At 37.8% G+C, this 11811-nt stretch overlaps 1 protein-coding gene across 3 annotated transcripts; it reads right to left on the reverse strand.

Moving 5' to 3' along the window:
• Positions 1–8488: 8488 nt before the first annotated feature.
• Positions 8489–11301, reverse strand: LOC110008243 (cytochrome P450 CYP82D47). 3 transcript variants are annotated; one of them, XR_016048370.1, is made up of 3 exons: positions 10759–11301; positions 10128–10334; positions 8489–9150 (listed from the first exon to the last, which is right to left on the reverse strand). XR_016048370.1 is itself a non-coding variant. In XM_088856762.1 (3 exons), the coding sequence occupies exons 1-3, from the start codon at positions 10898–10900 to the stop codon at positions 9085–9087; spliced, it is 303 nt and encodes a 100-aa protein (XP_088712888.1). In that variant the 5' UTR covers positions 10901–11257; the 3' UTR covers positions 8489–9084. The 3 variants fall into 3 exon arrangements, 1 of the variants encoding a protein (XP_088712888.1); XR_016048371.1 differs by lacking the exon at positions 10759–11301 and adding an exon at positions 10532–10751; XM_088856762.1 differs by having other exon boundaries at positions 10871–11257.
• Between the last annotated feature and the right edge of the window lie 510 nt (positions 11302–11811).

Genomic DNA, 11811 nt, shown 5'->3' on the forward strand with positions numbered 1-11811 from the left:
AAATTAAAATTAATTAAAAACTATTTTCAACTATCTCTACATGTAATTTCCCTTTTTTTTGCTACAGCTATCATTGTCTCAATGAAATCCGGGTGATCACCGTGATCCCCGGATTTAAATTTCCGACGATGCTCATCTGCCCATTATTCCAATAATGAATCCAGATCTCTCCAAACCCTTTTCATGGCCCTGGTCTGACCCAGCAACCCCAGGAAAGGGAACACATCTAGCAAAAACATATTCTCTAAGAGGCAGACCAGTTCCTTCACCAACCTCTGAAACTGCCTCGTCTCTCTGTCCTCAATGCCGTTCGGAAACCGCCTCCCTGCAACCATCCTCAGCATCTTGTTCAACATCATATGATCCAGTTGCTTGTGCAGGTCCACTTTCACTGCTGACGGCTGGGCCTCCATCTAGAGTCTGTAAATCTCTCTTACACATGCGTCGAGCTCAGAGACACGCCCATAGGGGGAAATGACGAACACTGCATAGTCATAAGCCAACAACTTTGTGGCCGTGGTGAGCAGTCGGCTTGCAAAGTTCTTGTCATTCTTGGTGAAGGACTTCTTGGCGAGCTCACAGCTGCTCACCACCAAACTCTGTTTCGACCCCGTGCGTATGCTGAAAGCCGGGCCATATTTGTTTGCAAGATAGGCGAAGGCTCTCCATGGGGGCCGCGACTTTGCTAGTAGCGGCAAGTGCTCGAGCACAGGCCATGTGCCAGAAGGCTCGGGCACCTTGTCACTCTTCCCGGTTTTCTTCATCGATAGCCAGAAAATTATGGCTAGGGCTAAGATTCCGGCAAGCACTTCTATTAGGTATGGAAATTAAATTCTATGAGGAGGAGAGGGGCCACTCTAGAGACAGCGTTGCTTGGCATCCGCATGACAGAGATACACATGGTGCCTCCACTGTTACAAGAGCCACTCCATTTGCCTATTCGAAAAATGTCTTGGCCCATAAGGCATTACTTTTGAGATTTCCAAAGATTTTTTGGGAAAATTGGTTTCCATGGAGATATTAAAAGATGACTTTTGGTTACTGAACAACAACAATTATTCAAACTGTAATCTCCTTTATTAGATGGAAAAATGTTATATAAGGGTGAGGCCCTAAACAATTAAATTAAGGCACAGCTCAACAATTCACTATAAGAGATTGCTTCAATGCTGAAAAAACTTCAAGATGAGAAAAAATAGATTTCAAATCTTGAAAATAGTGCACCTTGTAATGTATTCTCTAGACCATCAATTTTTAAGATTTTCAAGTGTTTATATATCTCCTCGATCTACACTACTTCTGAGTATTTAAACTTTATAATTAGAGATGAAAAAAAAATTTAGGAAATCATAAAAATCTCTTATGCGAAAATAACATATTTCAATACTATTTAAAGGGGCGCCTTACTTTGATTGGTTAGAGCCTCGGCCTTATACAAATTACACCCTCAATATATTTCATTTTAGTGATGGACTTTGGACTTAAAAATTCATAGCGTCTACCATGATCATGTTCAAGAAAAATGTAGATTTTGAACAATAACAAAAATTGATGATTCAACTTTTAATTTTAGTCCGTTTGTTGTTATTCATTTTAATTTCTCCCAAATCATTCGATCCACATTGTTTCTTGAGCAGCATAATTATGGAAAGGAAGGGGAAATGGGAAATGCATTTAGAGTGGCATATAGAACGTCTTCGAGATCGTTCAAGGATCCCCATGGGCCGGGCTTGCTGGGTGAGCCCTAACCGAGCCGGGTTTGGCCAGGCCCCTAACCGAATTGAAGGGGACCTAGTCCATGCCCAACTCTAGCCCGATACTGGACGGACCTAATAGACTCATAAATAAAGGCAAAAAAAAGAGGGGCTTGGGGGTGGGCAAAGCTGACCTATCATGGCCCAAACCCAGGTCCACCCTCCCAGGTCCTCGGACCACACTTTGCAGCCCAAGCCCTAGAATTAGGGCTGGGCAGGGCCTGGCCAGGTCATCAAGCCCATTGCCATCCCAACTATCCTTAAGTATCTCTAAATTGAATTTATGGATGGTGGTAATCCTAATATTTTCCATTATGAAAATATTAAATAGAATATTTGTCCCATTTTAAACTTAGTCCAAAGAAAAACAGTCCAAAGGTTACAATCAAAGGATCGAATCCTTTATTTTGAAAGTAAACAATCATTGGTCAAAGCAATGACTAAATCCTTGCTGACCCATTAAAGAAGGGGAGCAAAATACTTGACCAGAAAATCCCAATCCCTAGGTGCATTTCATGAGAGAGAAACTAAATGCGATTTCGATTTGGCTTTAACTAAGATCATCTAAGAGGGTGTTGTTCTATGTTCATTTATATTTGGGTGTCATTCCGATCTCTCTTTTTCTATTGGGATGAAAGTAAATTTCTATGGCCAAAAAGTCAGAACATAATTAATTTTCCCCAGACCTTTCCCCCGACAATAGATGAAAAATTCCTCTACAATGCAAAAAATTCAAAATGAAAGGTCAAGTTTCACGTGGAATTAAAATCCATCTCGAATGATGTTGTTTACTTGTGTTTCAAATGAAACATCTGTACACTGGATTTCTCAATGTGCTCTAGCCCCACAAGGATGGGACCATTTTGGAAAAGAAATTTAGAAAAAGGTAATATGGAAAGAGAGAGAATTTTATGATTAGGGTTTGTTATAACATAGGCTTTTTTATTTTTTGCAGGAGAGAGTGAACAGGAAAAATTAAAGAGAGAGGTTGAAGTTATTGGCTTATCTCTGTTGGTTTTTCGAGGTGCAGGAAACTTACATAGGGTGCTTCATATATAATTAAAGCTAGGACCGGCAACGGGCAAGGCCTTGGTCGCGCCAGCAATCGCCCAGGCTTGGCCCCAGGAGCTAGGCCAATAAAATTTTTTTAAACAAGAAGGAAATAAGGGTTGGGCCAGCCCTATCTTGGCCTAGGCCCAGCCCGACCTAGCCCTAGGGACCATATTTTGTGGCCAAGGTCCTAATTATTCAGGGCCGGGCCAATCGGGCCAGGCTGGGCCAACAGGCCCGTTGCCACCCTTACTTGAAGCTGCTGTTCTCTAAGGAGATTTGTTAAGAAGTATTAACTACCCTTTGAGAAGGAAAAGAAGACGAGGAAATTGATCTCTAGGAGCTAACACTGTATTCTTCAACTTTATTGTTCCTAGATCTAATTTTCTTGTTCTCAAATCCTCGAGTTGCGGTAATTAACTTGAGAATAACATTTATGATTCTTTTCTTGCATACTATATTTCAGCTTTGGTGTCCCATGGTCTTTTTCTTTCTTAGCAGGGCTTTCTACATAAATATTGGTGTTATGATTAGTTTCTAATTACATCCAAATTTACATACTTTTATATCTTTAAGGTTTGATATTTCTCGTTGATTTACACAACAATTCAAATGTTTAGCATTCAAAGTTTCTATTCTCAGAACAAAGATGTACTCCTGGTGCACGCTCCAAATCAAATACTTAGGTCCCAAAAAACAAGTTAGGGTATACAATCCTTTTTTTAAAAGAATGCTTCAATATTCAAGACAAGTTATCTGAGTTTACTATCCCTATTTAATAACTATTTTCAATATCCTTTTGCAAATATTCAGAATAGAGTTTCAATATTTAGGTATAGGATCCTTTTTTAAAAGATGAAGGACTAGGATTAGATTAGGGTTTTTTAGGAAAGAAGTTAGGGTTCAGGCATTTTTCTTCTATAAATATATAACTATTATATTAAAAAAAGAAGTCAAGATAAAATAATTTAGTTTTAAATCTTGTGAACAGATATGTTTTGGGTTAGACTCCCTGATAGACCGTGAAAGAGAATATAATCGCTTATGTATATATTTTGATCTTTTATTATTTGTTTTATCTATTTGTTTCACATCTTCCCTGTATCAATTTATATCAGGTTGACACCTCTTCATTCTGCATAGAATTCTATGGCTTTTTTGGATGATTTCAAGAGTATAAGCCTCTGATCATAGTGGTCAAATATTTGGGTCGTTGATGTGAGAAAAAAAGGAAAGAAAGTTCATTTGTTGATTAATAACTTCATGAATTTAAGAGTTTGTTAGATAGAAGTGTTTTTAGTGGCTTGTGTACAAGATAAAACTGTATATTGCATGTATCAAGATAGAAAAGTGTATATTACACCATTGTCTCATCATTATACAATAAAAGAAGCACCACAAAAAAAATGCAGGGTACAATTATTTTGTCAAATAATTCTCCTTTCTCACTAAAATTCTACGTAGTATCAAAGCAGACATAGATCCTCTCAGCATTCTACCTTGTGTCCATTTATCTACCCTAAACCCCACTGGAACTTGTATGTGTCTCTTTATTTCATTTGTATGTGTCTCTTTATTTCATATCTATCATCAAGATCAGCACCCATCATCTTTTTCACTCTCATTATTTCGTTCGTACTCTTTTCACAATAACTTTGGGGAAAATATAGAATGAGACAATTTACCTTTGGCATAAGGTGATCATATTAATCTTGACCATTGTATGTGAAATTGGGTGGCTACAATTATTCCATAACCAAGCTCAAACTTAAAAAGAAATTTTTTTCGAACTATGTAACACATCCAAGCTATCAAATTTCACATCAAATGGTTGTAAGTAATTGTGACCACCTAATATCGAAGGTAAATAGTCTCATTGTATACAACCCCATAACTTTATTTGGTCCATACTCCTATTATGTCCGTATTCATCTCTCTAAAACAAGGCAAAAAACTCGTCTCTTCCACGCTCAATTTTTTTGACATACCCATCTTATTGGTAATGTTTGGCCAGGAGTCTTGAGTCCCTGAGGTCTGAAGAGAACAAAAGGAAGCGCTACATTGAGTCCTTTGCATAGTTGGAACCACTCTTGCTAATTACCTCTGTCTTAGGATCTCCTCTGGTTTTGGCGTTCCGTTGGCGTTCTAGGTTAAGGCATCACATACTCAATTTTGCCCTTTTTACCACTATCCTTCATCATTCCTCGCGTCCTTTATTTCCTTCCTCACATCCTTCATCAAACTATTTTTCCTTCTACCACCAATTTATTCCTAGATCCATCTAAACTCACTCTTAGGCAATATCTATTTATCATTAAATACCACTTTATTCTAATAGACACTCATCCTCACCTAACAAATATCCCTATCCTTCCACCCTAAATATAGAAAATTTTGTCTCTATGAAATTGACACAGAACAACTATTTATTATGGGAAATACAAATGTTGTCATTGATTGAGAGTCATGAACTCCTTGGATTCACTAATGATGACTGCCCTATACCAAGTCAAAAGATTTTCTCTCTAGATGGTAAGAGTAAAATCGAAAACCCTGACTACAAATTATGGCTAAAGTCCGACGGGCTTCTTAAAGCTTGGAGCGTATGACATTATCAGAATAGTGTCTTAGCCTTGTTATTTACCCTCGAGACTTCTTTTGGAAATGTCTAAAGAATATCTATGCAAGTAATTCTCAAGCTAGAGAGTTCCAACTTACTCAACAACTCCAACTTTGTAATAAAAGAATTTTAACCCCATCAGAATACATATGCAAATTCAAGAGTATTTGTAATAATTTGGTGGCTATTGGAAAACTTGTACCATATGAAAATAAGGCTTTTTGGCATTATTTATAAGGGAATGATATCATATCACCTAGGGGTGGCAATGGACCTAACTAGACCCAGGACAAGATGGAGGTATCTGATCGCGAGCCCAGTCATGGGTCCAAATTTTGGACTCGAATACTGTTCGGGTCGGGGTCTGGGTCAGGTCAGGGTTAGGGTCCGGGTTCGGGTCCGGATGGACTCAACCCATAACCGTAGTCATATGGTATATGATGGGGATGGGAATCATGTTTCTTTAGCCCCGCACTAGGTGTTCATATTATCACAATATTGGAAAGATTTACAATATTATTGAAAAAAAAAAAAAAAAAAATCTCATAGTCACAGGGTATATGATGATAAAACAAAGGGACAAAAAAAAAAACTCATAGTCAGAGGGTGGCAATGGATCCGACCAGATGCGGAACCCAACAGGTCGAGGTACAAGTCCAAATTTTGGACTTGAATACTATTCGGGTCCAAGTTTGGCTCTAGTAGGATCCAACCCATTGACACCTGTAATATCACTATTTCATTATAATATAATGAAACCACACTTCTAAGAAACCATGTTTTTGGCATTTATATGATCCCAAAACATGCACAAATGTTCTCTTCATCCTAATAATCAATCCCAAAACAAGTAAAATTCTATTTGCACCCTAGATATTATTAAAATGAGTCATTTCCAACAACAAATCTAGACCATTCATTTGGTGAATTCAAGATCTAGGCCTTTACAAACTCAAATAAAGCAATCCAAAGAATCTGGAAAGGAAAAAAATCTTTCTAACTAGATCTAAGCATCTTATCAAAATGGACGGTCTATGTTAATTGGGCTAAAAAAACACTTTCTTGATGGCCAAGAAGTGTCAAAGCGCATTTTTTATATCTTCGGTCGATAATTCAGGAAAATTGCGAGATTGAGGAGGATATTGCACACAGAATTAAAACTGGGTCGGTAAAGTGGAGATGTACAACCGGAATTTTATGTGATCGTTACATACAAATAAAGCTGAAGGGCAAGTTATATAGCATAGTTGTGATACCAGTTTTGCTCTATGGGGTGGAATGTGGAGTGGAATGTTGAGATAGATTAGTGGTAAGACAAGAAGAGAGAATTCAAAGTGAATCCATTCGGAGAAATGTAGATGTGGCACCAATAGGAAATAAGATGAGAGATAGCAGACTAAGGTGGGCTAGCCATGTGTGGCGCAGATCTAGTACAACACCTTTTAGGAAGTGCGAGTTAGTTCAAGTAGCAAACTCGAAAAAGGCAAGGGATAGGCCCAAAAGGAAGTGGTTAGAAGTAGTCCAAAAAGATATGGAGAATTATGGTCTCACAGAGGATAATAAAGCAGAATGGCGGCCATAATTCTTGTAGCCGACCCCAATTAATTGGGTAAAGGCTCTGATGATGATGATTTCTCCAGTTTTTTGCTCAAAGCAGTTCATAATGTTGGGTTTCATTATCTTTTCTTGGATTCTAGATAATTTTAGGGTTTTTGAGATTTTATGGGATATTTCTTAAGGTTTTCTAAAAGGTTGGGGCTATGGTTTGGGGTGTATAGATTATGGAAAATGATACACAAGGGTGTACTAGGTTATGTGATCCCTATGGGTCTATTGCGTCATTTAAAGGAATTTTCTTAGGTTTTTGGAGGAATTGGAGTTTTAGGAATTTTGAAAATTAACTAATTTTACCAAGAAACCAGCCATCTTCTCATGAGATGCTCATGGATTGTTTCAACCCTGACAAAGCCTTCCGGAACTTGCACACATGCTACGGCCTTTCGCAACTTGCACACATGACCTTTCACCTTCTATCTTCACTTTCACGAACACTTTTGACATCTTCCGATCCAAACACCACATAGTGTCCTGCAACAGTGACTTGCATTACCGGCGTTAAATTTAGTTGTTACGATGATTTTAACTGCTCCCCTTGAAATATGGTTTGTCATCCCAACTATCATATCGATCTTTTATTATCATGTTTCAATCATATCAATCATTTATTATCATGTTTCGGCTTTTTTTATATCTTTGTGCTATGACTTCATGAATGTTCATTCACTTGAAGCCATGCCTGCATTTTGACGGTGGTTAAAACCATTCAAGTTTCGGGCAATTCAAACACCATGAAAATAAGGTCTTGAAATAGAAAGAGGTGAGGTAGATCTAGGCTTTGAAATTGAGGTGAGACAATCAAAGATTTGAAAACCTAGATCAAGATGAGCCAAATCTAGGGTTTTCAATTAAGATGTCAATATACCAGGCAAGAGTTGAGAAAGAATGTATTTTCCACAAAAAAAAGAGTTGAGAAAGAGTGTATAATCTCATTTTACTTGTATTAATGTGGCCTCTAAATGGGTGTGTATAGAGGTGTAGATACAATCCTATTGGTTGCAATAATGGGCCATAAATTACAATTCAATGGTAATAATAAAAGGGTGTGGTTTGTATAGAGCCGAGGCTCTTAACAATCAAAGTAAAGCGCACCTTCAAATAGTGTCGAGAAATGTGGTTTCAATATTGGAAATCTTTGTAATAGCATAAAAATATTTTTTCATTTGTAATTATAAAATTTAAAGCTTCAAAATAATATAGATCGAGCATATCTATGAAAACTTGAAAAATCTTGAAAATTGATAGTCCAAAAACGCATTACAAATGCACTATTTTCAAAACTTCAAATCCATTTTTTTCTCAGGTCAATGCATCTTCAAAACAACCTCTTCTAGTAAATTTTTTAAGGTGTGCCCCAATTTGATTGTTTAGAGCCTCATACTTATATAATATTTTTCCTAAATTAAAAATATCCTACAAAAAAAAAATGAAAGAACATAAATCCATATTATAATTACAGACTTCTGCTTTATTTGTCTCTATTACATTTGGGTAAGAGATACATCAAATTCATTCGTAAAGGTAGAATTAGGATTTCGTAATATTTGCAACACTGGCAAACTAATACATGAAGAATTACACGATAGTAATACAATTGGATCAAACACAAGCACAATATCGTTGCCAATGAATGCTCTCTGTGAGACCCAGCACCATGCTCACATAAATCATCAGCATTTGGCCAGAGACATAGATCCCTCTGTATCTTCCATACATTCACCGTTAGCGTGGCGCCTTTCCTCACAGGAAAGCTTGCTACCACGAAGATAGTCGGTGGGTGAAACACAATTTTCGATCAATCATTGATTGAATAGAAGGAAACCAAATGAAATGAGAACAGTTTATGGTTAAGGAGGTCTCTCGAACAGGAAACTTTCCGGCCCGAACCCGATAGCCTCCGACACGGCAATCTTGCATTGCTTCGTGTGGAAATAAGAAGGGGCCGGGTGGGTAGAGCAGCAATGTTTGTTTGATTATGGCATTCAAATATTTCAAGATTTCGATGTCTGATTCGTCGACCTTTTTTCAAGACATTTTGGTGATTTAGAAGTAAGGAGAGAACCAAACTAATGCGATTGATATGCTGTCTTTTCCTGCTATAATTAGCAACTGCAAAAACAAGCAACAACTTAGATGTTTCACAGGTGAAGAAGGCCCAAGAAGAGATGCTTCCTTTCCTTCTAAGAACCAAATGTTCTTCTTTATAAAAATGTAATTCCTTCCTACTCTAATTGGATGGGAGATGTTATTCCAGCTAAACAATTTCCTAAAAGGAGGTCTTAAAAGGCTTTCAACATAGATTCCCTTTGAGACTATCCAGCTTTTTCCAAAGGCTGGCGGTTAGCATGCGGACCAAGCGCCCGCATGTAGAAATGTGGCAACTTCGATGGATTTTTGACTTATTTTTTAAGGATATGTAATCTCTAACCTGGAGATCATGAATATGAAAAAAATAAATAAATTTTAAAAATTAGAAATAATAATTTTATTAAAAAAACATTTGGATTGTTAGTTTACATTGTTTGTAGATGGATCACCTACTTGTATCCATCTTTAAGATGGATGCTTTACACTTATGGACCACATATATAGAAATGCGGTCCAGCCCTCATGAAACAACTATCCTTTTCCAAATATGGAAAAAATATCGAGGGATGGTTTTGTGTTTAATTTAGGGTTTTTGTACAAATTATAGATATAGAGTTTTGATGATTTATGTACCAACCTTAAAAAAATTTGTGAAATACGAAATGCTCCATTTACAGGCATAAATTATAAAAGAAGGTCAGCCAACCCTCCTTTTCTTATTTTTGCCAAAATTACCCCACGGTTTGGAATCCTCGGTCCAAATTTTAATTCTCCTTTTTTTAAGTTTTTAGGTTAGTAGGGGAGTGCCCTACTAAAAAAAGAATTAAAATTCAATCCAAAGATGTCTTTTTGGATCAAGAAACAATTTTAGAAAAAAAAAATCGGGGGAGGGGGATCACCCGTTCCAGTTCCATCCGCCCTGAAATGGACAGTATCCATCCACCCATCCAGTTCCAGGCCTGTGAAGGGGGATGACCGTTCATGAAAACAAAACTTACGGGGTATATGGCCTTGATTGTTGTATCGGTGATATAACTTGTTGAAATTTTCTCCATTTTACTCATGGCTGCAAGCAATGCATCAATGAAATCCTGAGGTTCACTGCAACTATCTCCAGGATTGTGTTTTCGGCGAAGCTCCACCAGTAAGCCCGCTAAGACTAAATCAAGCTCTCTCCCAACTCTTCTCACGGCTTTGAAGTGGTCCTGCGAATCAAATCGCTCCAAGAGAGTCAATAAATCATAAAAATGAACATGAGAAGGTGCATAAGCGAAAAACAGTAACATCTCCTTCACCACCCCCCATAACGACCGCCCTTCCTCATCTTCGTGACCTCTAGAACTCCGTTTCCCGGTAACCATCTTTTCCATAACACAAAATATCAGACTCCTCAAATGCATACTTATTGTCACTTTCACAGGAGACATTCTGTTCTGGACAAACAGGTCGTACATCTCCCTCATGCATGTGTGCACCGCTGATCTACGCCCGTTCTACAAAAGGTTGATGCAGAGGGTGGAGAAGGGCGAGCTTACGCGACTCATGCCATTGGGTACAAACCCGAAGGCAACTTATCCGTAGCCTAGGAGTTTATGTGAAGCATTCCTTGGCGAGCTCAGCAGTGCTTACCATGACTGTAGGACGGGACCCTAGTATGCCTTACATGGTCCGTTTCCAGCACATTAACAGAGACAGAAATGAAGACGACAAGCTTGCGAGGGCAGACTACTGACTTTGTTACCTTTTCTCCCCTTCTCCTTTCCCATATCATTTCTTCTTTGTTTTATATTTTGGCGGGAAGCTTTATCACAGTTGGGGGTCATATTTGCTCGACAGAGAGGCTACGGTTCGCCATGGAAACGTCGAATTTATAACAAGAGGAAGGCGGCCAACCCACCGGAAGATTACGGGGCCTCATTTTATCTCTCCTTTTTTCTTTTCTAAGACCCAGAAAATGAATATTAAGGCTGAGATTCCGGCCATGGCTTCATGTTGGTGCTGAAAATCCATGGAGCGGTTTCTGAACAAAAAAAAAAAGAGGGGACTTGAATTCTCAGAGTTCAGGATCTTGTAAACGATGATGTTGTATCTCTTTATAATAGCCACTGAGATCTATTTCTCCATGCGTGGATCAGGTGGACACTTCCCAACTATTATTTGAACCAACCAAACGCTTGTTTCGCGCAATACGAAAAGATTTATTTGGGCATGTCGTGGGGATGAAGACCCCCCATCGGTACGAAACCTCCTAAATACTTTTGGTGGTTCCCAAAATTGGACTTTCTAACTACCGTCAAATAGAACGCAAAGATTAACAAAAGTAGAACCTAAAAAATAATCGGAAAAATTACATAAGAAAAAAATTTATATAGAGCCGAGGCTCTAAACAATCAAATTAAAACGCACTTTAAAAATTTCACTAAAAGAGATTGTATTGATTGTATATAATGAAAATTTCACTAAAAGAGATTGTATTGATTTTCACTAAAACTTTATACAATCTCAAAACTTGAAATCCATTTTTGAAGGTAAATGGTCTCATTATATACAAGGTGGTCACAATTCCTTACAACAATTTGATATAAAATTTAATAGCTTGGATGTGTTACAAAGTTTGAGAAATTTTCTTTTGAAGATTAAGCTTGGTCAATGGAATGATTGCAACCACCGAACTTTACATTC

Source organism: Amborella trichopoda, chromosome 13 (genome assembly GCF_054954075.1).
Source record: "Amborella trichopoda isolate Santa Cruz 75 chromosome 13, AtrichopodaSantaCruz75HAP2 v2.0, whole genome shotgun sequence".
Classification (NCBI taxonomy): domain Eukaryota; kingdom Viridiplantae; phylum Streptophyta; class Magnoliopsida; order Amborellales; family Amborellaceae; genus Amborella; species Amborella trichopoda.